The following is a 27771-nucleotide window of genomic DNA, read 5'->3' as shown; positions in this document are numbered from 1 at the left end:
AGAGGAACTAGAGTAAAACAAACATCCAGAACAAACTTTGAGGGGTTGCTTCAGGAAAAGCACATGTGAGAGTGTGTGCCACTACATCTGCATATTCACTACGTCTTGCTGGGACAGCTCAGGGAAAATAGGAAGCTGGAACTTTTCAGTGTGGGAATTAGATGGAAGAATGTGAACCATTCTAAACAAAACACAGCAAAGTTTGCCAGCTGACTTGCTAAAATGCCAGTGCTCTCTAGGATCCCTTGAAACGGAGCTGAGGACTAGCTTTGCTGTTCAGGCAGTGGGTAGGGAGCCAGGAGATCTGGGCTGTATTCCTGGCCCGGCAACAAACCCAGCATGTGACGCTGGAAAGTCATTCAGCCCTCTGTTTCCAAAACCTGGTTTCATGCCTATACTTCTAGGCACCTACTGTGAGGCAGTGTGAGCCCAAACACCCAGCATTTCAAATGGAGCCAAGCCACAGGTACTAACTTCTCATCCATGCAGAAGATGCATTTTGGGCCTCAATTTTACTACAGATGCAATGAAGCTAAAACCTGCAAAGTAACTCAAAACACTACAAAGCTGCAGGTATTACATGATTACATAGACCTCTCATTTTGCCAAAGGAAAAGTGTTACAGGTATGCGTTACCTGTTGCTTTCCACCTTCTGGCAACCATTGCCATTCTATAAATATTTTCACAGTTTTCAATGCATCTGAAGATTTTTGTTTATATTTCCTGCTTCAGGGCATCAAGGAAGAATCTTCTTACGAAGGGATTCACTGTTCCAAAAGGAACGCAAAGAATACAAACCGGGATTGCTGGCAAAAAGCGTGGAACAACACCACCAACAAGACTAGGAAAATACTAGGTCTCAGGGGTGAAATAGTGGAAAGAAAGCGGCTTTTCCACATAATTTAGTCAGTATGTATGCTGGGGAAAAAAAAAAGGAGTAAAAGCAGTATTTCTAGCTTACATTTTCCTGTGCACACACATTTTAAAAAAAATTTTTGAACCATCTGGATTAAAGAAAGTTGTGTTCTCATGGTACATGACAGGGTCTGGTCACATAGAAGATTAATTTACACTAGACCACAGCCAAAGAATTATTGTGGATTTTTTTTCTGAATAGCATAGAAACAAGTTGAAAGAACTAGCATAAGGCACTGATCTTGTTTTACCCATCTGTATTTCTACCTCTGACATGGTGAACTCTCTATTTTCTTCCCACCCTGGTTGTGTCTGCCCTTAATTTTACCCCCACATTTTCAGAGAGGATTTTCAAGATTTTTGTCATACGCAAGGAGATAATATGTGTTGGTCAATTTAGTAGTTTGAATGAGGCTTGAAAGCATCTGCATATACCCAAGAATGGAAGCAAGAACAAAGCAGTTCCTGAAAGGCATTTCCTTTTGCCGCCACTTTGCTATGCATCCACTGGAGTTGCAGCAGAAAACTTCTGGAAAATTAGGGGAATTTAGCACTCACAGTTTCTGTGCTGCTACTTTTAGGAACAAGAGGTTAAAGTAACCTTCTTTTGGTCAGAAGCAATGCAAATCCTCCATTAAGTATAAAATTGTATTGTGCATCTTTATCCTACCTTCCATATAAGACTGTATCTTGTAACTCTCACCTGCAATTTGTGCTGGGCTCTGTGACTCTGATTTTCACAGCATGTTTCCAAAACAGTACTGCCCTACTTTTTTTTCCTGTAAGAATTTACTTCAGAGCCAATGCTTGTAGGGCAGGTGACATAACTTTGTCCAATTCTAGTGAGCTGCCAATTTTAGAATGCTATTTACTACCTGAAAATGTGCGGGTGGCCACAATCCAGAGAGGGAGGAGTTAATATTTAGAAGTCATGCTGCAGTAATCCATGGGTACAAAAATCCTGTGTTTTAAGAACCCCACAGGTACACCTGTACCCTCTCCAGGCTGAACTTACCTTTTCAAGAGGTTACCTCTAACTCTTGCTATTGCAAGAATGTATGAATTACCTGTCCCTGGACCTCACTCCTGGGGCCCCATGCAAGGCTCGAATGGAGAGGGACAAGCCCAGGTACTGATGCCTTGGAGCTTCAGACAGAGAGGACAGCAAAGCTTCCCTGAGAGCCAAATAACCCTTCCATGGAATCCGGCCAGTATTGCTACATCTGCCCTGACTGTATGGAAACCTTTGGCAGAGGGGAGGCTGCACCGACACTTCTCCAGCCTCAGCCGAAGGCCAGTACATCTCTGCCTCAGACTGAATGTGCTGGCTGTCAGCGGAGCTACACACACAAACCGTCCGGCCATCCCTGCTGCTAAACATCCCTTTTAGACTAAAGGGCTGTTACTGAGGACGATTTCTCAAACCTGCTGCTGGAACAGGTACCACACAGCATGTCGGACACACACGAGGCTGAGGGGAGACCTCATTGCTCTCTATAACTACCTGAAAGGAGGTTGTGGAGAGGAGGGTGATGGCCTCTTCTCCCAAGTGACAGGGGACAGGACAAGAGGGAATGGCCTCAAGCTCCGCCGGGGAGGTTTAGGCTGGACGTTAGGAAAAAATTTTTCACAGAAAGGGTCATTGGGCACTGGAACAGGCTGCCCAGGGAGGGGGTTGAATCCCCTTCCCTGGAGGTGTTTAAGGCACGGGTGGACGAGGTGCTGAGGGATATGGTTTAGTGTTTGATAGGAACGGTTGGACTCGATGATCCGGTGGGTCTCTTCCAACCTGGTTATTCTGTGTGATTCTGTGTGATTCTGTGTGATTCTGTGTGTTTCTGCTGTAACTGCAAAGACTGCTCCCCTTAGATCAAGTTGTAGAGGTCTCAGAGTTCAATCCCGAGGAATGGCTTAGGAAAGCAAATACTACCTGAAAGGTCTCTTTGTTTTTGTGCCACTGTTTTTAATAATAGCGATTACATCAGATATTTTCTGCCATCTCGATCTTCTTTGGTACTGCTAATAAAGCAACGACGAAGCCCAACGCTTAAAATAGCACCCAATGTAATGAACTGCAAGCGCTGAGGTTTGAGATTTTACATCCTGCCCTTCCAGACCACTTTCCCTTTGATGATTTTAACCATTGAGTACTGAGCTTCGTATAAGCCACAAAGGGCGTGACATGCATGGCAGAATCAGAGAATTGCCTGCGGCCAGGGGCCCAGGTTGCTTTTTCTAACCACCAGACAGTCCTGTCACACCAGAGTAGATGAGACATACCTGATAGGTACACAGCATTCAAGTGCAGTTGCCTGGACCATAATATATTATTTCGGTTCTCCAAGAGTTCCATTCATTTATACTTGGTTCAATTTGTTACAGCAGTAACAGTTGCTGGTCAGTTTAATGGCAAAACTGGGAATACCACCCAGACCTCCCATACTTCACATCCTACAACCCTTCTTCCTCACATATATATGTTACATTCCTATCAGCTGTTCGCTGATAAGTAAAATAAAAACCTGAAGAAAATACCCAAATCCCACAGGCTCAAATTTAGAGCTGGCGTCTGCACTGAGACGTGGGCTCTGAATTTTGCTCCAGCACCTAACCACATATTCACAGTACACTGTATTTTTAATGAGCCACCCTGACATCAGGAAATACAGAATTACTTCGTGCAGAAGCAACTGTGTAATCCTGAAACATAGACTTGCATGGCACCTCACTGTATTACAGGCATGACACCTGCGAATAGCAGGTTTTTTTTATTTTTAACGAAAACTTCACAGTGACCTAAGCTTCACACCAAGGCTATGCAATGGAAGAGGATCCCAATATTACAGTTTTCAAATAACCCACTGATTAGTTCCATTTTCTTTATAATCTCTGCTCAAAAAAAGATCACGACCAGCATGAATTCCAAAGGGAATCCATTCACTTAACAGCCCTATCCTGATTTATATTACGCATATATGCCTGTACACAGGTACGTATATATACTTATCTATCTAAAATATGCACATTACACATCTGTTCTGCCTACACTAAAATGCATGGGTCCTAATAGAGATCTTTGTCATGTAATTACTGGTTGCCTTCATAGAAGAGTTCTAGGGGATCATTTTGGTTTATGTTTCAGAAAGGAAAGGAACCTCTAAAACACTCCACTGCAGCTTCTCTGACACCTTGCTAAGAGCAGAAAAGCTCAACAGTATTAGTCAGGAGTCCACCCAGCATAAAACACTGATGAGCACCACGTTCTCTCCACGACAGGGTGACACCGTATTTTTGCTGAGCCATGTCAGAAGATGGTGGCTTATGTGTCAACAGTGCAAAAGGACCATTTTGGTCTCATCCATACACAAAAAATATCCCCCAAATTGACTTATATTAAGTTCCATTAAACAAACTTCAAACCCAGTTTAAGACCATGAGCTGAATCAGGGCTAATAGATTTCTGAGGAAATGCTTCAGATCTGATGAAGAAGGTCTGGAAGCCAGTTTGTGAAGAGCAACTGTAGCCCCCTGGTGCATGGCTGACATTACAGAATTACAGAAAAAATTAGAACTTGAACAAGTTCCAAACCAGAGTTTGCGGAACTACTCATTAAACCAGTTGCATTTTTTGGAGAAGAAAAATATCCCCACTATGGCTTAGACTGCAGCAAAACACTTTAAACTGAGGAGTAATGCAGTGGTGGGCTACAAAAGGACTGAAAACTCAACATCAGCCAGTCACAGGAAATTAGCTAACAGATTGTATCAGGCTACACCCCCAAATGGCACCAGCCTGCAGCCTCTGCAACAGATGAGGGAGGCTGAGGCCATACACACCTTTTTTCCAAGAACGGGAAGTAAAGCACCACTGTTTTAAATGAAAACTTAGATTTCCAGAGCTGTCTATGTCAATGAGGACCCCACTGGGCTCCTACCTTCCTAATGCTCCTTTGATCATCATAGCTGTACTGAGTGGAGCGTATGAATCCGAGCTGCCTGTATACCCCTTCCCTGCAGTCTTATTTATTCCCTTAGATGAAGCTGCCTCTCGTCTCTCAGGCACCGAGATGAGGGATAGGGCAGTCAAGTGGGGCAGTGGGAGGGATTAGCTATTGCAGGGCACAAGAGAATACAAGAAGGAACACAGTCCCTCAAGGAGCCAGGTCAGGGAAAGGAGTGCAGTTAGCTAGGCAAGGTGGGGAAAATACATTACTTTAGGAATTAATTTAAGGTTAAATGGGTTAAAAGAGAGAGAAGGGTTAGCAGACCACGGGTTTTATTGTCCAAGTGGATTTGTGTCATTTCTATCCTGCAGTCCCAGTGGCCATTGCCCATAGGTAAGAAAAAAACAAATGCCGAGCAGATTCCTGAGGGTAATTTCGTGAGTTTGCCATTCCATGCTGAAGCCATAAAAATGCAGAAAGCACATGGAGAAGGGTGGCAGAAGGAAAGGGAGGGTAGGGAAGGACTCTGTATTTGTTATCTCTTAAATGATGAATTTGAGCCAAAAGTTACCCTGTAAACTGAGAAGTGAAAAAAAAGCCACAAATAGGGACAGACTGAGATGGAAGCTCAAAAAAAACCTGGGGGGCATTATACCTAACAATGCAATAAAAGATACTAGCCTAGTTCCATCTGGGAAAGGATTAATTTCTTGGGGTTTGTCAGGGAAAGAATTAATTTTCACAAGAACCTGGTAAGGTACACAGCCAGGGCAGCTGATGATATATTCGATCCCATCAATGTCATGTCCAATATATTAGGGGTAAGGGCAGTCTGCCAGGCAGGGTGGCTTGGAGCGTGGTAGTTCAGAGCATTGGCTTGGGTTCACAGTTTGGCAGCGCACTCGAATCACAGCTCAAAAGCGCATGTGGGTATTTTTTTTTCCTCTGGGCAGTGAACAGCTGATTACTCGCTTTGTATATTCTGTTATTGTTATTATTTCCCTCCTTCTTTGCTCTTCTACTAAATTGTCTTTATCTCAACCCATGAGTTTTACCATTTCTTTTTTATTCACCTTCCCCTCTCACAAGAGGGAGGAGAGGTGAGTGGCCACCATGATTCTTCGCTTGTCAGCTGAGCCTAAACCACAAAAGATACATGACAGTCGATGGTGCAGCTTTATCAGCACAAATTACTTCCAATCACAGAAGCCACAAGTGAGTTATACAGATCCTCCTGAGCCTCTGCCAAGCAGATGTAACTGGGGGGGAAAAAATAATGCAACATTTATCTGGCAGGTGCTTTCAAAAAGAGAGAGTGGCTGTTGGGAGATGCTCAAGGGGTTGGAATGCTGGAGATGGTTCCAGGGTGACACATCAGCTGTCAGTGTTCCTATGAAGCAGACTGGGATTTTTAATAAAATGCAGTTTATCGCAGGGTGATTACCACCTCCTATTTATACCACATGAGATCATAAAAAACATAGCACTTATTTCCTTATTGCTGGAAACACAAAATCAGCTGAACAACCATCTGATAAATCAGCCCTTTTCATGCACTTTTACTTTGCCTTTCTAAACCTCTATCTCCAAGCATCTGTCATTTAGATAAAGCAAGAAATAAAAGTCTACTAGGAAATACTGTCATTGCTCCAGCAGAAAAACACTCACACAGTAGACTAGGGTTATGAGTCCAAATTCTAGGTCCATTCCCTTTAACACATAAATTGTAACTGTTCACAAGGAAGCACAGACACTCGAACAGACACATGTAACATGAGAGAAAGGGAACTTCAAGGTCTCTAGAAAATGCATCATCTATTTCTAACCTTTGCTGGTAACACAACAGCCATTGCAGACACAACACACTAAGACATAAAGCATTTTAGGTAAGCTTTATCTCCCTTAAAGAGCATGCCTTTCCCCATTCCCCCTCAAATGTGTTTTGAAGATGAAAGGCTTAGAGAGAAGAAATACTGTATTATTTTCACAGTAAGATTCAGCAGTCAAATTTGGGACAATACAATAAAAGACTTCATTAGCACTCTCTTTCAGAATGACTTGTATAACTTGCTTGTAGCTCTGCCAGTTATGAGTAATGCAGCAATCACTAAGATTCACCAACACCACCTTTGTACCACATTTCTTTCACATGTTGCCTGACGTCTACTGGACTCAGACTTCTCAGAAGCAGTCCTGCTGTCCTCAGTCGAGCAACCCTCGCCGAGGCAGGCCCACGTGGTGTGTGGGGCACTGCACCCTTGACCTGTTCCTCACTTCGTGGAAATTCTCCTTTTCAATTACAATGCTCTACAATTGGTCTGAGCACAACAAATCTGCAGTGTGGCTGCTCAGCAAAATTGTGGAATCGTAGAACGGTTTGGGTTGCAAAAGACTTAAAGATCATCCAGTTCCAACCCCCTTGCCATGGGCAGCAACACCTCCCACTAGACCAGGTTGCTCAAACCCACATACAGCCCAACCGTGAACACCTCGAGGGATGGGGCAGCCACAGCTTCCCTGGGCAACCTGTGCCACTGCTCCACCACCCTCATCGGGAAGAATTTCTTCCTAATGTCTACACTAAATCTTCCCCCCTCCAATTTAAAGCCATTCCCCCTCATCCTATCAGTACGTACCCTTGTATAAAGTCCCTCCCCAGCTTTCTTGTAGGTCCCCTTCAGGTACTGGAAAGCCGCTATAAAAATCCATCCCCTCTAATCATTTTCTTATTAACCCAATGGTTAACCACCAGCCCCCTGCCACAGTGCAGAATAATAATACTACAAAGGTAATTTCTACTGGGTGACACCCCAGTACAGTGCCTGTGTGGAGCTGTGGCTCCACGGCCATTAAAACCAGGTCTATACACTGCTGGATAACCCAGGAGCATAAATTTGATCGGGATCGGGCCAAGGCACATGATCACACTTCTGCTGAATGAGCCAGAGTGAACGATATGGAGCCGACGCCAATTTTACACTGGCCATATGCCAGCCACAGGGGTGCAGACGATACCTGATCTGGCTGGAGTTGTGTACAGTGATACCTGATCTGGCATAAAGTCTGCTAGTAAAAAGTTAACCTGTCAAAAACTTCTTGAATTAACTTGAGCAGGCAGAGTGAATGAATACCAGGTCAGCGCTTCACATCATGAGGCCACCCCATTTTTGAGCCAGTAATAGGAGTTGTACTGCTGGATTTTCTACATTGCCAAACCACAGCCTAATGTCGATAGCGATGCTTATGTGCACAGGGATCTCATTGCAGGCTCCAGGCCTCAAAGTCCTTCAACATGTGTTGCTTCCAACTCAAAGCAAAAAGGAAATAAAAAAAGCAGAATGAAATCTAAACGTTTAACCTCTAAGTAGTCAACAGAGTCTACTAATATGGAATCTGTATGTCAAGATGGAGCCATGGGCATTTCTGCAGCAGACAAATTTAGATGATGATTAAAATAGAGCCTATTCCTTCAGGTTAGTGAAAGTCTTGGTACAGCAAACATGTCAGTAGCTAGGCTTTTTTAGTAGCATTTTAGTAATCCAAACAGTATTAAAAACGCGCCCTGTCGTGTTGAACAGATGTGAACTTTATTTTTTTCTTTACAGCCTTTTGGCAGAGAACGGCAGTCCTGCTCTTTTGAAACTGTTTTGAAAAGCCATACCTGATCTCTGGTAGAACTTAACCCATTTTTGACACTGCTGCAACACTGCCCAGTGTTGAAAAATGTATAGTTACCATTACAAGAGGCTACAGACATATAAGAAACAAGGATGTCCAACATTCTTTCTTGAAATTGCTAGAAATCACTGGAAATTGCTCCATTTATGTGAGTACTTCAACTATTTTTGAGATGGTTCAAGACGACCACTAGCTGAAAGCCATTTTCAGAAGTTTTTCCATTTTCCATCACAGAGACCATAAAATGGTCCACCCAGAGCTCTAGCAACCTTGACAATTGCCCAGATCTCCGAGCTTTTTACAGCCATGCTCCTATTGCTCCAGCAGGGATGCCTAGACATAGGGTTCCCAAACTTTGCTCCTCAAGGCCATTAGGACATCTTGAGGCCGAGCCGCAGACCACAGCAGCCTATGCTCCAACAAGCACAAGTGAAGCAGTTGTTCGCTTTCCCCTTGCAGAATCATGGAATCGTAGAATGGATTGGGTTGGAAGGGACCTTAAAGACCATCCAGCTCCAACCCCCTTGGCATGGATAGGGACATGTCCCACCAGACCAGGCTGCCCAAGGCTCCATCCAACCTGCCTTTGAACACCTCCAGGGATGGGGCAGCCACAACCTCCCTGGGCAACCTGTGCCAGTGCCTCACCACCCTCATCAGGAAGAATTTCTTTCTAATGTCTAGTCTAAATCTCCTCCCTTCCAATTTAAAGCCATGCCCCCTCATACTGTCGCTACATGTCCTTGTAAAAAGTCCCTGCACAGCTTCCTTGTGGCCCCACTTCAGGTGCTGGAATGCTGCCGTCAGGTCTATTACCACCCCTGGCTCCTACTCGGGGGGGGGTCCAGCATCCCAGGGCTCCCCAGGGGACCTCAGGGGTTTGTTTAATGCCCAAACCTATGTGGCCCTCAGCAAGTCCCAGTGCTGAGAGGGGCCAGTGGCAGGGGCTGATGGGCTCATGGGGCAGCACAGAGGCCTGAAGTGATAACAAGGAGCAGTTACTACTGCAAGAAGCAGAATATTTCGATTTAAGCTAAAGTAAAGTTTTCTTTCATCTGAGTAATTGTGTTCTTTGAAAGTCAGACAGAATGTCCCTCTGACAGCGTGTTTTCTTTCAAACGGTGTTGGTCATCCTTTGGAGATGATGAAGCCTCGTGCGCAGAGTGCTCTGTGCCGCACAGAGGTTCTGCTGCTGGCATCACCTCTGCCTGGGGTCTCTCCCCGCCCGAAGGTCAGGCAGAGCTGGCTCCAAAAGCTCCAAATCAGCAAGAGTTTTGACAACTGCAAGTTCATCATTAAAATTAGTCCCTGGAGAGTAAGAAAACAGGCATAACCTCTCTGGGGGAATTTGTCCCCACGCGTGTCAGTGACACACACCCCGTCCCAGCTCTTGTCTGGCTGCCCACGGCTGATGGAGATCGCTCCGAGTGTCGCCCAGGCCTGATAAAGGATGCCCGCTTTCCAAAACTCCAAATCGAGTCCTGGGGAGTTTTATTTCCCGGCGTTTTCGGTGCCAGCAGCGAGGGCACTGCCTGGGCTGCGTTCGGGGGGGCTCTGCCCCCCAGGTTCACCCCAGGGAACACAACGAGTCCCTCGGGAGGACGCGGGACGGAGCGGCGCCGTCCCCAAGCGCCCCCCGCGCCGCGGGGCGGCGGCTCCGGCGCCGCAACGGTTAACGGCGGCGCGCAGCGACCGGGCCGCGCTGTTACCAGGGCGACAAAGCTCGGAGTGTTCCGGATCGTACCATTGCGCGAGGGAGGGGGAAAGGGGGGGGACCGGATGGTAGAAGCGAACGCCGCCGGCCCCGCCGCCCAGGCCCGGCCCAGCGCCGCCCCCTGCTCCCCCCCCCGTCCCTCCCCGCCTCCTTCCCCTCCTGCCCGGCCGGCGCGCGGCGCCCGGGCCCAGCAGCGAGCGGCGCGGCGGAGCGGGCGGCCGGGGCGGCGGAGCCGGTACCGGAGCGGCGGGGCGGGCCGGGCCCTGCGCGGCTTCCTCCTTGCCCTCCTTCCTTCCCTCCTTCTCTCTCTCCCTCCCTCCCTTCCTTCCTCCCCCCCTCCCTTCTCTCTCTCTCTCTCTGCCCGCCGCCTTCCGCGATGCGCCGGGCGCGGGGCCGCGCTGTGTGAGGAGCGGCGGCGGGAGACAAAGGGAGAGGCGGCGGGGCCGCCGCGATGCGGGGCGGCGAGCGCGGGCCGCAGCGGCGCGGCGGGAGAGGCGGCGCGGCCCGCCCGGCGCGGCCCTAGAGGAGGAGGAGGAGGAAGAGGAGGAGGAGGAGGCCGGGCCGGGCCGCGCAGCAGCGTCTCCCGCGGGCCGGGCCGGCGATGTGAGCGGCGGGGAGGAGCGCGGAGCGCAGCGGAAAGGCGGGCGGGCCCCGAGCGGAAGCGGCCCCGGGTCCCGGCGTGGAGGAGGAGGAGGAGGTGGAGGAGGAGGAGGAGGAGGAGGGAGGTCGGCGCCGGCCCGGCGCGGGCGTGCGATGGAAACGCACATCTCGTGCCTGTTCCCGGAGCTGCTGGCCATGATCTTCGGGTACCTGGAGGTGCGGGACAAGGGCCGCGCGGCGCAGGTGTGCACGGCGTGGCGGGACGCCGCCTACCACCGCTCGGTGTGGCGGGGCGTGGAGGCCAAGCTGCACCTGCGCCGCGCCAACCCCTCGCTCTTCCCCAGCCTGGCGGCGCGGGGCATCCGGCGGGTGCAGATACTGTCGCTGCGGCGCAGCCTGAGCTACGTGATCCAGGGCATGGCGGACATCGAGAGCCTCAACCTCAGCGGCTGCTACAACCTCACCGACAACGGGCTGGGCCACGCCTTCGTGGCGGAGATCAGCTCCCTGCGCTCGCTCAACCTGAGCCTCTGCAAGCAGATCACGGACAGCAGCCTGGGCCGCATCGCCCAGTACCTGAAGGGCCTGGAGGTGCTGGAGCTGGGGGGGTGCAGCAACATCACCAACACCGGCCTCCTCCTCATCGCCTGGGGCCTGCAGCGGCTCAAGAGCCTCAACCTGCGCTCCTGCCGGCACCTCTCCGACGTGGGCATCGGGCACCTGGCAGGGATGACGCGCAGCGCAGCAGAGGGCTGCCTGGGCCTGGAGCAGCTCACGCTGCAGGACTGCCAGAAGCTCAGCGACCTCTCGCTCAAGCACCTGGCCCGCGGGCTGGGCCGCCTCCGCCAGCTCAACCTCAGCTTCTGTGGGGGCATCTCGGACGCAGGGCTGCTGCACCTGTCGCACATGAGCAGCCTGCGTAGCCTCAACCTGCGCTCCTGTGACAACATTAGCGACACGGGCATCATGCATCTGGCCATGGGCAGCCTGAGGCTGTCCGGCCTCGACGTCTCCTTCTGCGACAAGGTGGGGGACCAGAGCCTGGCCTACATTGCACAGGGCCTGGATGGGCTGCGCTCCCTCTCCCTCTGCTCCTGCCACATTAGCGATGAGGGCATCAACCGCATGGTGCGACAGATGCATGGGCTCCGCACCCTCAACATAGGCCAGTGCGTCCGCATCACTGACAAGGGCCTGGAGCTCATCGCCGAACACCTCAGCCAGCTCACAGGCATCGACCTCTACGGCTGCACCCGCATTACCAAGCGGGGCTTGGAGCGCATCACCCAGCTGCCCTGCCTCAAGGTGCTCAACCTGGGACTTTGGGAAATGACTGAGAGCGAGAAGGTCAGGTGAGACGAGGGGGGCACCCCGAGACCTCCATCTCCTCTGGAGGGACTCAGTGACTGACTAACTGACTGCTGCAATGGAGGAGAGAAAGAGAGAGAGGGGCACGCACACAGCCGTGGTACCCACGCACCCTGGCACCAGAGGGAGGAACACAGAGAAAGAGAGTTTATCCTTGACCCGTCTGTGCTGCCTACCTACCTACCCTTGCTCTGGAGGAGGAGGAGGAAGGGGGAGCAGGAGGAGAGAAAGCACCTATCTTTTTCCCAGGTCATGCTTCCAGCTCCGTGCTGGGAAGACAGAGCTCCCCCTTGCCCCACAGCATCCTTCCCTGCAGAAGAGGTAGAAGCCCCACACTAATGCACTGGGGCTAGGGACACCCCTCTTGATCCCCACTCCCTGATTCCATCCCCTTGCGCACTAAGGATGGATAAAGAAAGACCCTTGTTCTGCCATGTGTTCAGAAGAGGTTATTTTTGGTTTATGAGAGTGGGAATGGAGATGGGAACAAACAATAACAACAGCAGAAAAAGCTTCCTAGCTACACTTATGTACCCGGCCACCCAGTCATCCTGTGCTGGGCACAGACACAGCTTTTGGTAAAATAACCATTCCACCTCTGCGCTTGCCCCTCCCCTGCCAGCTGGGAATTGTGACAGAAATACTGCTCCCTAGGTACATTGATTTTTTTTTTTATTGTTTTTTTTTAAAATCTGTTTTCAATCTCCAGTTCTATGTTATTCTCTGCTGTGGGCGGATACAACCTCCCACTATTCCAGTTCTCCACTGCACTGAGACTAGATAGCTGTAGCTTTTCCTTTTGTCAGTACGCTTCCGTGTCATCCTGCACTACGGTTAACGGAAAAGCCTAGGCACTCCATTCTCTCTCCCCATCTCTCCACTGGTGATCAAGATTTCCTCCTTCTCCTGTCATTTGACTCTGATCCCAGTCTCTTAAGCCTTCCTGTGCGCTGGGGGGCACAGAGAGTTACCGAGACTTGTCTTCCCTTTCATCCTTCTCTCTTTTTCTCCCCTCCTTCTTCTTGGCAACAGGGAGAGACGTATCCAGCTACATATCCATTCCTCTTTTGGTCGGGGGTGAGCAGGTAGAAGGGGTGGCTAGCTACCCTCTACCTAGGGGAGGAAGAATTTCCAGCTTCATTTCTGCTTCATTTGATACTGTGACCTGTTTTTATTTTGAAACGCATAAAAAAAATTACTGCTACAAAAACAGCCTCTTACTCTCCAGTCTATCCCTTGCTTACATCCTGTAACTGATCCCAGTTTTCCTCACTCATTCTCTTCACAGTATTCGTTTTCTTACATGGTTTTATTTTTAAAGACATTTGAAGTTGCTGTTCTTGTGGATTTTTAAGTACATTTTTTTTCTGCTGAATATATTCTATATATATAAATATATATATGATGTCTGGCTACCTCGTTTTAATTTGTTACTTTTTTTTTTTTTCCTCCTTAAAAAGCCCTGGAATTCTTACAGGAAAGAGATTTTGAGATTGCAGAATTTTTGTGCCTAGACTGGAAAAACACCCCTTGGGTTTGTTCTTCTTTTTCTCCCTGCTCCCACCCCCTTTTTTAAGAATTGTTTTGGTTTTTTTAAGCGTACCCTATTGTGTCCCACCTTCACATTATGGTTGTGCCTCTCCCTCCCTTTTCACTGGGGACCGGGGACCCAAACTGTGCTTCTGCATTTCTACTCTTCTAGCACAAACATGTAATGTGAGAACCCACACTGAGGATTGGACTACTGTTAACAGAAACGTGTAAAATGCGAGTTCATTTTTTTAAAAAAAGACAAAATATATATATGCAAATGCTTTCCCCTCCTGAATCACCTACAAAAGGTCACTATGCCAGGCTTCCTGGTTGTAGGTGGAAAGGAACAGAGCTGGCCTGCAGGCCTGGAGGCTGCAATGTGAAGGGGAGGAGACTGACGTTCATCTGTCTTATCTCTGTTCTGTCAATAAAATGGAGCTGGGTCTTTAGATATTTTTTTTTCCTAATTATTTTAAAGAGAAAGTAAGTTTGGGGTTTTTGGTTTTGTTTTTTTTTTTTGTTTATTTTAAGAAAAATATCTTGGCTTTTTTTTGTGCTCATCTGTTCAAAATCTTAAATCCTCCACAGTAACAGGCCAGACCACGGAGTTAACGCAAACCCAGAGACCCCCTATGGATTAATTGTACTGTTTGTGAATTTGTATAAAAAAAAATAACAAAGATCCTCTTAAAACATTTTATATTCTTACAGTAAAAGGTTAAACATATTTATATAATAAAAGAGGAAATATGAAGTATGTTTTTGAAAAAAAAAAAAGCTGTATATGTGTTGTCTGTGCTTTTTAAAGACATCTATCTATCCATCTATCTCTTGGTTGGGTTTGGTAAGTATGCCACGCGGGTCACAGTAGGGGCCTGGGGCTGCTCCCTCTCATTCCAGTGATTGACTGAGGAGGGGAAGGAAGTAAGAGAGCTTGTACCTCCTGTGCAGGACGTTGATCAAAATCATCATGAAGAGTTTGTAAGGAAGGGGTTTGGTAGGACCAGCCAAGTCTGCGAGGTTGCTCGCAGCATCTGTGGGGAGAAACTGGGTTCAGCTGAGCATTGGTGTGAGGTGTCAGCTCAGTCCAAAGTTAGACAAACCAAGTGTTGAAGCTGGCTAGCAAGTGAACGAAGGATTGAGTGGTAGAGGAAGACATTTGGGAGGGGGGACAGAAGGGCTGCGTTTCATGGTTTTATTTTTTTTTAAGCTTGAGGTGGAAGGTAGAGTGTTTTTGTGATTTACTTAAAACTGAGGCCCACTCTGAATTGAGACCCATCAAAAAAAAAAAACAACAAACCCCCAAAAAACCAACAACAAAACATTTCCCAGCAGTGACAACCACCAAAAACTGCCCTCATGAGCACATAAGAACCTGGGAAATCCAAAATGTCTTTGTTGCTTTCCAGTGTCCAGGCTAAGACTAAAGAGGAAGCAAATCTGAACTAAAAACAAAAAACCAACAAAAGTTTGACTAATCTAAGGTGTCCTTTGTCCTACACCATAATCTTTCTCCTCAGCATATGACTTTTAACCCAACGAGGTCCCTCCTTAGTCTTCCACGATGTGGGTTTTTTATTGTTGTTGGAGATGGAGCTTAAGCAGTGTTTATAGGGCAGCGACAAAGCCTGTCGTCCCCCAGCCCGGTGGCAGGGCTCCTTCGCCCGCTGCCCCCTTCCTGCCTCGAAGGAGGGGGAATGCGAAATGGTGGAAGAAGCTGGAGCCATTGTTCAGGGAAGTTAAAAGAGGAGCTGTCCTTGCTTGCTTGCTCAGTCATGCATACTCAATCTGGCCGGGCCCGGGTCCCTATGGAAAGGAGGAGGGCGATTCTTCCCCTCTTTTTAACATTCCTCTCCAGGCCTGGCTGTATTTAAGCTGCTTTCCTCCACGGCGAGGAGGAGGGAGGGGGATGGTCTGAAGTTCCTGTACATTTGCATTTTAAGCACTTCCAGCGCTGAGCAGGCCACTTTGTTCCCCCTCCACTAGCCGCTCCAGCAGCCCTTGCTGGGGAGCTGCTCCAGGTGGCTCAGATGCCCTACCAAGGGAGGACCCCTCCATCTCCAGGGCCACCCTGCCCCAGGCACTTAGCCTCTGCCTCCACAGGTATTTTTGGCTGAGGCTGGACTGGACATACTTCTTTGTTTGCAGCTCTAACCACCTCAACCCTTTATATCAGCAACATATTTCAAAGGTGGGGGGGAAGAGTATCCCAACTCTGTCCCTCTTAAACAGTACCTCCTCCATATCTTGAGGACCTGAGACATCTCAAAGTTTGTACTCTGGGGTGTGTGTCGGCTTCCCCCCCCTCTCTTTCCAAGACGTCCAAGCTTTCTGCTGGGTGTCCATCACAAAAGCTGCATTGTTCGCTTTGGGGAAAGCTACCACAATTGGATCTAATTGAGCCTGACACTATATCCATCTTCCTTTCCTTGGAGGGAGGTGTGGGGTCTGTCTTTCCTGCGTTAAGTTTACAGTAACTTCTTGACAGAAAAAGAGGACGTATGTAAGAATGTCATAAGCAACGGGAATTCCAGATCAGGTCCCCACTACCACTGAAAATGTAAATGTTCCTGGGGTAGGCAGCAGTTCCAGCCAGGGATGGGGAGTGATACATCTCACAAAGTGGGTTTGTTTCTGCTGGATTTGAGTGAAAGTGGCAACTCTTCTTATTAAGCCCCACGTTCACGTGGATAATAGTGGGGCACCTCTGTTTAAATATAATGTGTGTGCTCATAAGTTCTGTAATCAGAACTAGGATGGGATTTTCTTTTCCTAAACCCCCACCTCCCAACTTCCTCTCCCCACTTAAAAAAGGCAAGCCAAAAGCATTGCCCACACGGTCTGATATGCTCTTTAAGAAGAACCCTAGCCAGTGGAAGCTGCCGAAACCAAAGCTTGCCCGAAGCCCAGTGTTTGGGCACCCTAGGCCGTTCCTGTAGATGGAGCAAGTGCTCCTCATGCCTTCCTTTCATGCCCCAGCATGGCATCCCCTCCTTGGACACATACACAGGCTTCCCTGTCCAGCAAGGCCAAGGCTGAAGGAACACATGTGTTTGCTAGTAAAGAGAAAGATTTCTTTAAACAAATAATCCACTGCCAGCAACCATAGATCAATTGCCATATGACTCCTCAGGGTAACAAAGAAACTTAATTTTCACTCTCCAGCCACTCTTCAATTTTTGACTATGACTCAGTTGGCAGCTAGAACAGAAAACCATAAACCCCCTCCAACTATTTGGAAGCAAGCTGGATGTCTCCTGCCAGTGTCTGTGAGCCCATGGTGTGCCAGTGGCGGCTTTGGTGCCAGCCTTCGCTGCTGTGCCCAGCAAAAGTGCTCTCAGCCCACCCAGCCGTGCCTCTCGGGTCCCCTGCCTACAGCTGTGTGAGCCAGGGCACGGATGACAGTGGATGAACCAGGGACATGCTTTACAGACCAGTGGCTAGAGGGAGCAGAGAGGCCATGCTTGAGAGGTGGTGGCAGAAAGTGGAGCAGAGCAGGAGCAATGCCAAAGGGGAATGAAGGGAGTGGGCAGGAGAGGAGGTGGCTGAGGACCAAGAGGCGGTGGTGGGAGATGCCAGCTTGCAAGCTGCAGCAAAGTGCGTGTGTACGGGGGGGTCCCTGGTCTGCTGCAGCAGCTGCTCCCCTGGCCAGAGCCCTGGCTGGCTCCTCTCCCAGGGAGTTGGGGAGGAAAAGGAGGCTCCACCTGGGTCCTACTGCCCTTGGACTAGCATATGGGAGGTCTGTGCATGACAGATTTATACGTTTTATACCTTCCCACCCTACACTGCGGGTTCAGCTGAGTCAGTTTGTCATGGTGATTCTGGGTCCCTTTGTTTCTCCATTAATAAATAACGGGGTCACGGGGCAGCTGTCATGCAAGCCACCTGGGGCCTGTGCTAGGATGAGAGGCAATCTCTGTGCTTACTACTGAACCTGCCTGTGGTGGTCAGGGAAGAGTTAAAACAAGAGTCGGGTGGCCAAGACACCCAAAGTTTTTGGAACCAAAGCTAGAAGGTAGCACAGGCTGCCAACTGCTCAAACCTATGTGTCCCTCAGATCTGGCAGCCTTGCTATGCATCTGCATGGGATGCTTCTAGCAAAGTGGACACTCTGTTTTCTCTGTCTCCCTCCTCTGCCTTAAATTCTGCTCTTTAATAGTGCCTTCTGTGGAGGAAAAAGATAATCAATAAACTCAACTGGGTGGTGCAGGCTGGATGTGAAGACCCTCAGGACATGGTGAGGCCCCATGCCAAAGCTGCTGGCTAGGCTGCACGACACGCCCCGCTGCAGCCAGCCAGCAAGGCCATTCTGCTCAATTCCCCAACCTCAAACTGCATGGAAGAAAAATCTGGAGAGGGTTCGTCAGGCTCCTGTGCCAGAACTTAGACTCCAGCCACGTTTGGCAGGGATGCTGGTGCTTCTCCCCCTTCTTTAATTAAATCTACCAAATATATTAGCTCAGTGGCAGCCCAACCTGAAATAGCACCACGGGGACTTCGAAAGATCTAAGTCTGATCTGTCCTTATGACAGAAAGATGAACGGAAATGGGATTTTCCTAAATGATTTCCTAAAATCTGGGGCGTGTTTTGGAAAGGGTGTCAAAAATTTAATGCCAGGGCCTGGATACATGCCCTGAGCAAGTATTTCCACGTGAGAGGGTTACTGAGACATAAACCAAACTCCTATTCTGCTACAGCAACTGACTCTGATCTAGAAAGAGACAACTCCTTCTAGTTATTTTCCTTGCTTTGAGTTTTGTGTCTCCAGGCACAGTTTAGTGATTTGAAGATGAAGCAATTCCCCTCTCAACTTTAAAAACTAACAAACAAACAAACCCATTTATATCTGAGGTTCATCCTCATCCAGTTCTTCCTCCTTTCCCTCTTTCTCCTCTAAAGTGTCCAAACTTTACTACCCTTGGGCAACTTAAGGGGCTCAGCAGGTCAGCACCAAACACATACAGGCAGTGCCCCACAGGCACACTGATTGCAGTTCTGCGGCTAGCAGCCCCCCTCCTTGTTCAGTGAGCTAAAACACCAAGCAGCAATAAAACCCTGGCATTCTCTCCTTTCTTGACAGCCACAGTAATATGGCTGGCGCTCCGGCTTCAGCATGAAGCACGCACATCCTTCAATGCTATAAACTCCTGCCACAAGCCAGGGAGAAGTCCTGTAAGGCTGCTCCTGCCACAGGCGAGCTGGCTTCCTCCACTCCCACGGCTCGTGGAGCCACCTGGGTTGCGATGCCTGCTTCTCAACTCTGGTCACTTGGCCAAAGCACCCCATGTGCCACCAATTCCTGTGTAGGCTGCCCAGAGGTGATGGGGACGAGATCTTCAGGATGCTCATGTGCCAAACACCTCGGAATGGGGACAATGTGGTAATACAGAGGAGTGAATGCTGCTTACGATACTGCATTGGTGTGAGCTGGGTGAAGTATCCCTATCCTCCATCTGCAGCCTCCATCCATCCCTCCATCCGCAGCCGCAATTCTCCGTCTGTAGCCCCCACCCATCTCTCTATCCGCAGCCCCAATTCTCCATCCATCCCTCTGTCCACAGCCCCAATTATCCCTCCACTGTTCAAATTCTCTGTCTGCAGGCCCCATCCATCCCTCCGTCCGCAGCCCCAGTTCTCCATCCCGCCATCCATCCTCTGTCTGCAGCCCCAATTCTCCATCCACAATCCAAATTCTCTGTCTGCAGCCTCAATTACCCATTCTTCCATCTGCAGCCCCAATTCTCTCTCCCTCCATCCGCAGCCCCAATTCTCCATCCCTTCATCCACCCCTCCATCTGCAGCCCCAATTCTCCATCCGCACCCCCAATTCTCTATCCCTCCATTCATCCCTCCATCCGCAGCCCCAGTTCTCCATCCCTCCATCCATCTCTCGCCCCGCAGCCCCAGTTCTCCGTCCCTCCCTCCGTCCCCGCCGCTGGGCTGCAGGCGCGGCTCCGCTCCGCCGGGCGGCAGCATTGCCCGCCGAGTGCCGCCGGCCACCAGGTCAACCCCCGCCCCGGGTGCCCGGTGGACGGCAGCCCTGGGTCGCGGCCGTGCAGGCACGAACCAGGGCGGTCGAAGCTACAAAGGGACGGTAACTCGGTTGCTGCTCAGCACAGAGTCATTCCGGTTGGAAAAGATCTGTAAGATCATCCAGTCCAACCATCAGCCCACTGCCACCGTGCCCCAAAGTGCCACATCTACACGTTTTTTTGAAACCTGCAGAGACGGCGACTTCACCACTTCCCTGGGCAGCCCATTCCAGTGCTTGACAAACTTTTTGGCAAAGAAATTTTTCCTAATATCCAATCTGAACCTCCCCAGGCACAACTTGAGGCCATTTCCTCTTGTCCTAGCTCTCATCATCACCGGTGCTTGATTTCCCATTGCTTAATTCAAGCATAACCCTGCGCTCAGTCCCAAGGTGGGCAAGGCCTCTGTGGATTTGCTCCATGAATGAAAACGGGAAAATACAGTGTGGCTGGACCAGTGGTCAACGCACCCCGTGGCTGCACGAGACCCACCCACACCCGCCTGAACTGGCTGCCTTCTGAAGAACATCCACCCTAGACTTGGTACTTCTGTCCAAAGTCCACATCTCTTGACATCTATAGCTCAACACTAGGAAAACTATTTATTTTTTTTTTAAAGTGTGTGGGTATGAGAATAGTAGTGGAACAGGATCAAACTTAAATTAATGCTTACATTATTTTAATTCAGTTTTGTTGTGCAGCTTTGCTATGTTGTTGGCAGGGTTACTCTGTGGGACACCTCCGTAGTAATTAAGGTATCTGGAGCTGTGCATGTACTTTTTAGCACCTAAACTCAAATAGGGTTTTGTTTGTTTTTTTTTTTATCCATTCTCACTCACACGGCTACAGATACAGCAACGATGCCTTTTTCAGAAGCTACTATATCTAAATAATTTACTAGACTTTATTAGCTTCTGCATGGCTCATTACATGCATGACGTCAGAAAAGGAAGTATCATCACTAATGGGGAAAGAGAGGTAGAAGCAACTTGACTAAGGTTACATCCTAAATCCTTGAGTGGCCAAACAGTGCTTGGCATCCACCTCTCTCAAATCCAGTCCTGCTGGCTTCTGCCACTTGAAGCAGCAAAAACTGAAATAAGTTTTCCAGCCTAAGGTAGCCCTGGAGAGTGAGGGTCAGGACAGAGAAACTGACCGAGTGCAGAGGACATCTTCCCACTCTTCCAGGCTCTTCCCACTCTTCCAGGCTCTGCCACCCAGAGCCCCAGAAACACCGGTGTATGAGTGAGGGCTGTGGGAGAGCTTCCAGCAGCAGAAACTGCTCCAACAGGCCAGCCCTATATCTGTTCAGACTCTTCAGCTGTGGCTTTTATTTCAGGCAACAACAAGTCTCATCAAACAAATGCAGATCTGACAAAAAGCACTGCCTTGACAGCCCTGAAGGCCAAAGTCCAGTCACAACAACAGGTAGGGCTCGGATTGCAGCTCTCCCAGCTGCTCTATCTACATCTTCACCAGGACTGTCCCTGCAGCGACTCCAGGCCACCCACTCAGATCAAAGGTGTGGGCACGACACGGTCTTTAAGGCTGCAAATGTTATTGTCCCTCATGGTTTTCCACCCTGAGAGGCACCTGTCCATTAGCAAAAGCTCACCCAGAGCACACCAAAGACTGACCTCGTGGCAGGCTGTTTCCAGACCACAGGGTGAGAGGGCTTCCCCTCACCTCCACCAGTTTCAGCATGGCATGGCCTGGGAACACAGGGGGAACATGGGGAGACACCATCTCCCGCACACACCTGCCAGGGACCCGGCCAGACACGGAGACGCTGCATGTGAGCGGTTGGGTGTAACTTCCACCCTGTCCCTAGTGCCAAAAACAAGCATGTTAAAGCTAATCTACCCCTGTCTCAGCTCAACTGCTTTTCTGTGACTAAGCCCCTTATAATGGTTTTACCAAAATCCCCTTTTGATGGAAAAAATCCCAGCTGGAAGTTTCGGGCAGCGGCACAATGTGCAAGTCTGCGTGTCCTTTTCCCCAGCTTCACAAAAGCCTCTAATCGAGTGGAAAATTTGCTGGAGGCCAGAGGTTTAGGCCTGCAATTATTTTTTAAGGGATTATCAGGAGAGAATGGGGGCACTTACGACTCTCCCTCTCTTTGTGTTTTGCTCTGTGCCGCTTTCAGACAGACTCAGCCAGAAACCTAAACCACTGCAGCTGGATCCAGCAAAACCAGGGCTTGGCTGAGCAGCATGCCTCCTCTCTGTCCTACAGGATAGACCCTAGCCTCCAAGTTAGACAAGTCCCACTCCAGCACTGTGCTATGAACAGAAATGTTTTTCCACAGAAGCGATACTAGAAGTTGTTCCTTTTTTTTTTTTTTTTTAATAACAGATAGAGAAAAAGCAACCATTTCCAGACCTGCGAGCCCCACCAAACTCCAAGGTGGAAGCAGGGATGTACTCCACTAGACAGGCTGGGCTTTGGCTCAGCAAAGCCATTATAGAATCATAGAATCACCAGGTTGGAAGAGACCCACCGGATCATCAAGTCCAACCACTCCTATCAATCACTAACCCATGCCCCTCAGTGCCTCATCCACTCGTCCTTTAAAGACCTCCAGGGAAGGTGACTCAACCACCTCCCTGGGCAGTCTGTTCCAGTGCCCAATGACCCTTTCCATGAAAAAAATTTTCCTAATGTTATGTAGGAGGTCTTGTACAAGTTACTTGCAGCAACATCCAAAAAAGACTTGGCACCAGAGATGTGCATGCTGCAACGTCCAACTTCTAAGATCTTTGCTCCAAGGGTGGATCCTGGGGTTAGGGTCTTTGGTGCTTTCATGGCCTCTGAAAGGAGTCATTCACCTCCTAGGCTCCAAAACAATGTCAGGCACAGAGCCACTTATTGTCAGCACGCTTAGCACGGGCTGGCCAAAAGAGAAATGCTACTGGCTCTTCTGTCTGAGTGCTACGTACCTTGCTCAGAGCTACCAGAAACTCCCTACATTCACTGTGATCCAAAACTAGGCGCTTTTCCTCTACCCTCAAATTGCTGCACTCCCGCTTGCATGCAAAGCAATCGAGCCATACCTGGAGGAAGCATCAACATGCCCTGCTTTTAAACAGTAGCCTAAGGAAGCGGGAGACATGCTTTAATTCCTCCCTCCTTTCATGGCACTTCAAACCCACCCTCAGAGAAGGCACTAATCATTGGCCCTCAGGTGAGCGCCAGGAGAAAGGGCTGCTCTTCACTATTCCCATATAAGCTGTGCTACAGTGTGGATGATTATTCCAGATTCAGTGCAAGAAACAAGAGCACACAGCGGAAGCAACGACTATAGACCATGAGTGTTTACTCTGGGAGCCCGTCTCCTTCCAAAACCTCTCAGGACGTTTCATAAAGCAGCTGTTGGATAAAACACAGAAGGTGGTTTTGATCCCTGACGCTTCCAACCACCCATCTGCTATATGAGATGTCTCAAAACAAAGTGGTAGCTACCACTGGGTTTTCGATCTCATCATGTTCATGTTGACTAAGCGTGCTCAAAAAATGCCCAGGGAGGCTGAGGGGCCATGGTACTTTCTTTCTGGATCAAGAAAGGGTCATTGGGCACTGGAACAGGCTGCCCAGGGAGGTGGTTGAGTCACCTTCCCTGGAGGTGTTTAAGGCACGGGTGGATGAGGTGCTAAGGGGCATGGTTTAGTGTTTGATAGGAATGGTTGGACTCGATGATCTGGTGGGTCTCTTCCAACCTGGTTATTCTATGATTCTATGATTCTATGATCAGACTCAAGCAGTTTTGGGCAGGCATGTTAAATAAAAAAACACTCAGCACCCAAGGGGTGTTAAAATAAAAATAATTTAAAGAACCAGACAAAAAAACACAGAGGAAAAGGCAAATGAATCATTTGTGGGATTTAGATGCCTCCACAAGCTAGGTGGTGCTTAATGTGGGGATTTTGATTCTGCAGTTCTGAATACTCCCTAAATGTTTTTTATTTGGGGTTTCTTTCTTGGATCAGGTCTTTTGCCCTTCTCTACCTCATTCTCTCCATCCACACAGACACTGTTTTTGCAGAGTTTTAAGACAGCAAGATAAAACCACAAATGCCTAACCTGCTTAAAATTGCTCACCAAGGGTGATGTTTTTTAAGATACTTTGTACATGTCTAACTTCTGGAAGATAGATGACTCTGCTCTCCAACATACCTTAAAAGCTTCGGTATCCAAAGATAAGAGACAGAATCACCAGTAACTAGTGGTGTAGGATGCAACCTGTGATATTGACTAGCAGCACTAGAAATGTAAGGTCAGGTGAAGAGTCTGCTCCAGCTCCATCTTCTCATCCTATGAAATCAAGCACTGGGCATAGTGCCACAAGAGAGCTATCCTTTACTACTTCCAAAGAAGCAGATCTTTTCCCCAGCCTGCTGTTCCTGAGGAGTCTTGAGTCTTTCTATTTATACACAGCCTGCTGTCCATGGATAACCTTGAAAAGCCCTACTATCACTGAAACACCGGGGACTTCCAGAGATCACTGTCCAAATTCTGCACGGAGACAGGATCAAATATACTTGGATCATTCCCAACAAGGGTCTATCTTACCCATTCCTAAAACTTTCCCTAAAGGCATAGCCTGCCACTTTCCTTACCCCACCACTTCCAGTTTACTTCTAATATTTTTTTCTCTCTATCCACCTTAAGTATTCCAATTTTTCCTCCAGATTGAGCTCCGTTAATGCTTTCCACAACGGGCAACAGAAAAAAGTTGAGGACTTTTCTGTCTAGGGCAGCCTCTTATGGCCTAGTCCACAATTCCTTTCCTGTAGTCCTCACGCTCAGCTCCACCTCTGTGCAGGGTCTGTGTTGTAGAGAGCCCAGTTATCATGCTGCATTATACACGCAGATTTCTAGATGTAAGATAAACAGGTCTGGAAACTATAATCCTCCCAAATGTTTGTGGCCTGCAAGACTTGAATCTAAAATTCCAACAGCGTAAGGTGATTTGCTCACCAGGATGTTATAAAGGCTTTATAGTTTACAATATTATTATAATATATCCAATAAAGATTACGATATCTTTATGGTAAAGACAGAACTTAACACTTGTAAATTGTTAAAGATTCTTAAAATGTGTTGATAATTCAGTATTCCCCCCCATAGCTCTCACTATTTCATTTTATAGACACTTGCCAGCCCCAATCCTTTATTAGTCTCCTTATGACTATTCTCTCATACCTCTTGAGTTAACCGCAGTGCTCCTTACAGGAGTCAACAGGGACTGTATTTCTGTCCCCTATCCAGAGGCCACTGATGGCAACAAGAGGGATATGCCCAGTTCAGTAAGACTGAAGACAAGCAGCATTTCACGTGCGGCTGCACAAAGTAAAATGATCTTATTTTTCTAGTGTGGCTTTACAATGCAAGTGAAAAGAGAGGCCTGAGAGGCTATGATGACTGAAACCACTTCTGTCTGAGTTGGGCGCTGCACCGTGTCCTACGCATGAGCATTACAGACGTTTGAACTTCATGGGCTCTTGTCAATTCTGGCACCAGTACAGGATGCCTCCCAATCATAAATAGCGTGAAAAAATCCCTTTCCAGCTCTCAGCAGAGCAGTCATGCTGACTGTCACTGTACTCAGAGAAGGCATGGTGCAGAAGCAGACACTTGTTTCCTGCTTGCACTGTCACTTCTATTTTTGAGACACAATTCCAGGCTCATCACTGAGCAGAACAGAAGTGCCGAGCTACAACACAGTACAGAAATAATATTACTAATCCAGGAAATTACAACCCCATGTCTGACACAGTATATTGCCCTTGTGTGTAGCTATGCAATGCAATGGGCATTGGTGGCAGTGGAGTGAGGCCGGTGAAGAGGTTTACAGCTTGAATTTTTAAAAGTCTACACACTCAGATATCCCAGAGCTCCCCACAGGAACTTCTGGCGACTTGTACCTCTCGGGGAAAATAATGGAGTGGATCCTGTTCCAGGCTCACCACATAACTGCAGGCAAGTCCTGCCACTTCTCTTCATCTCAGCTGCTTCTTGCATAAACTAGGAGTAGCGCACACCTATGAGAATAGAAAAGCTTAATTTTGGAAGTTCAAAAACAATACTTGAGACTGCTGCATGGAAGGCATCAGAGAAGTCTCAAACAATGACCAGTATTCCTGTGCCTGATATTCTTACACCAAAGGAAGCCCTAGAACATGTCTATTTCTGCCCCCTTCCATATCATTTCCCTGAAGAACAGGCCTCAGACATAAGGGTTTCAAAACACAGCTTGGATGCAGTAATTGCAGACGTATCGTGTCAGACGGGCTCAGTGTTGAAAGAGCTGTCTATATATTCAGCTGCATATTGTTACAAAACATTTAAAGAATCTGCTGTATCCAAAAAGAAAGGACAAGCTGTTATTACTATCAAAGCTGGGGGGGGTTCCAGGCTTGCTGGCGTGCCAGCAAACAATGCAGGACCAGGATAATCATGGCAGAAATGATAGGAAAAATCTATGAGTGCCCAAGGACCGCCTACATAATATTTGCATGTCTCGTAAACCAGGTGTCGCTCCCTGGATCACACGATTTGGGCATGCAGTCAGTGTGCCATTCCTACCACCTCCTGGCTCCCACCAGAGCAATGTCACGCACTGCCTACAGCTACATGCAAAGCAAGTAGAGCCAACCCCAGTTCAGAGAAATCTGTCATTTACCCAAGAATATGTTGTGTCAGTACAAAACTAGCCCACAGCTGGGAATCAGCAGGAGCATATTTGAGGTATCACACTCAGAGGAGGAACAGAGAAAACTGCTTTGCCCACAACTGCCCAAAAGCAACTGCAGCAGTTTAAATCAAAGACATAAAAGGAGGCACAGAGAGAAATCAGGGGTCTGCCTCCAAAAGAGACAAAGATTTGCAGTCCAGAAAACAGGCTACAAAGCAGCAAACGCAAAGAGTTTACCCCAGCAGCAAGCTTCATGCTGTGTGCAGACATGCTTTCTTTACAGAGGTGAATGCATCTTGGTATGCCCAGCATCTAGAGCAGCTCTGGTCACTTAGTCCATGGATCCTACCACACTTCATTGATAGCAGCATCTCTATGCACTAGCTGTTCCCGTGAGCTGAGGCTGAAATCCTGGCAAGAGTTCCCCCTCTCTTTAAACACATCAAAAATAAAAAACAACCCACAAAGAAAAACTTAAAAAAACACACAATCCCCAGTTAGCATCCTGCTGTTCCACAGAACGAAAAAGTGCTTACTTTTCTTCAGGAAGAGATTATATATCTTCTATCAGGTTGAAGGTGGTTATGAAATGGGATTCAGCACATGGATGCAGTTCCAGAGGACTTTTATTTTAATAAATATGCATAACTCCAGGGAGAAAACCTCTGTCAATACAAATCCTATGGAAAATATTGCTCCTGTAGACAGAAGAGAGACCAGTTCTGTTTGTGTATTCAGGCACTGTATATATGAAGATATTTTAGAGGCCTCTATACTTAGCCATTGTGGTTTCAATCTTTCCCAGGCCAGAGGTAGCTGTGTAAGCATATAGTCAGCATTGGCTAAACAAGTACTTTTAAAACCATACTATTATTACCAAGTTAGTTAAAGAAGGCTTTTTTCTCTTTTTCTCTCTCTTTTTTTTTTTTTTTGGAGGGGTGGGGAGTGGGTGCTGGAGAGAGATCTGTAATGCAAGACAAAATCATTATAAGAAAAGAACAAAACACCATCCTTCCAGCTCTTAGAGTGCAATGTGGGGTTTTTTTCAGTATCTCTTACATTTAACTGCAGTCAGACCACTTCAGGTCATGATCTCATCCGATCTCAGCAGAACAGCAGTGCTGGGTCTCGCTGATACTCCTGGGGAAGCCAGTGTCCCTCAGGAAGCAATGTGGGTGACTCAGGCAGCGAAGCTTCTTCCTCTGAGTCAGCACTGACCCAAGTGTTTCAGTACCATGCTGGAGGGCGCTGACCTGCTCAGCGCGTTGTCTTCCAGAGGAAATAAATGGGT

The 27771-nt window shown here is 48.3% G+C and overlaps 2 protein-coding genes across 2 annotated transcripts in view; one reads left to right on the top strand and one right to left on the bottom strand.

Moving 5' to 3' along the window:
- WNT5B (Wnt family member 5B) overlaps positions 1-27771 on the bottom strand; it is a 78978-nt gene that overhangs the window by 32606 nt on the left and 18601 nt on the right. The window lies entirely within an intron of this gene.
- Positions 10959-14501, top strand: FBXL14 (F-box and leucine rich repeat protein 14). The gene has a single exon (XM_069860996.1). It carries the CDS (start codon positions 11006-11008, stop codon positions 12206-12208), a length of 1203 nt encoding a protein of 400 aa, XP_069717097.1. The 5' UTR covers positions 10959-11005; the 3' UTR covers positions 12209-14501.

Source organism: Phaenicophaeus curvirostris, chromosome 1 (assembly GCF_032191515.1).
Source record: "Phaenicophaeus curvirostris isolate KB17595 chromosome 1, BPBGC_Pcur_1.0, whole genome shotgun sequence".
Lineage (NCBI taxonomy): Eukaryota > Metazoa > Chordata > Aves > Cuculiformes > Cuculidae > Phaenicophaeus > Phaenicophaeus curvirostris.
This window is presented reverse-complemented; position numbering and strand designations above follow the sequence as displayed.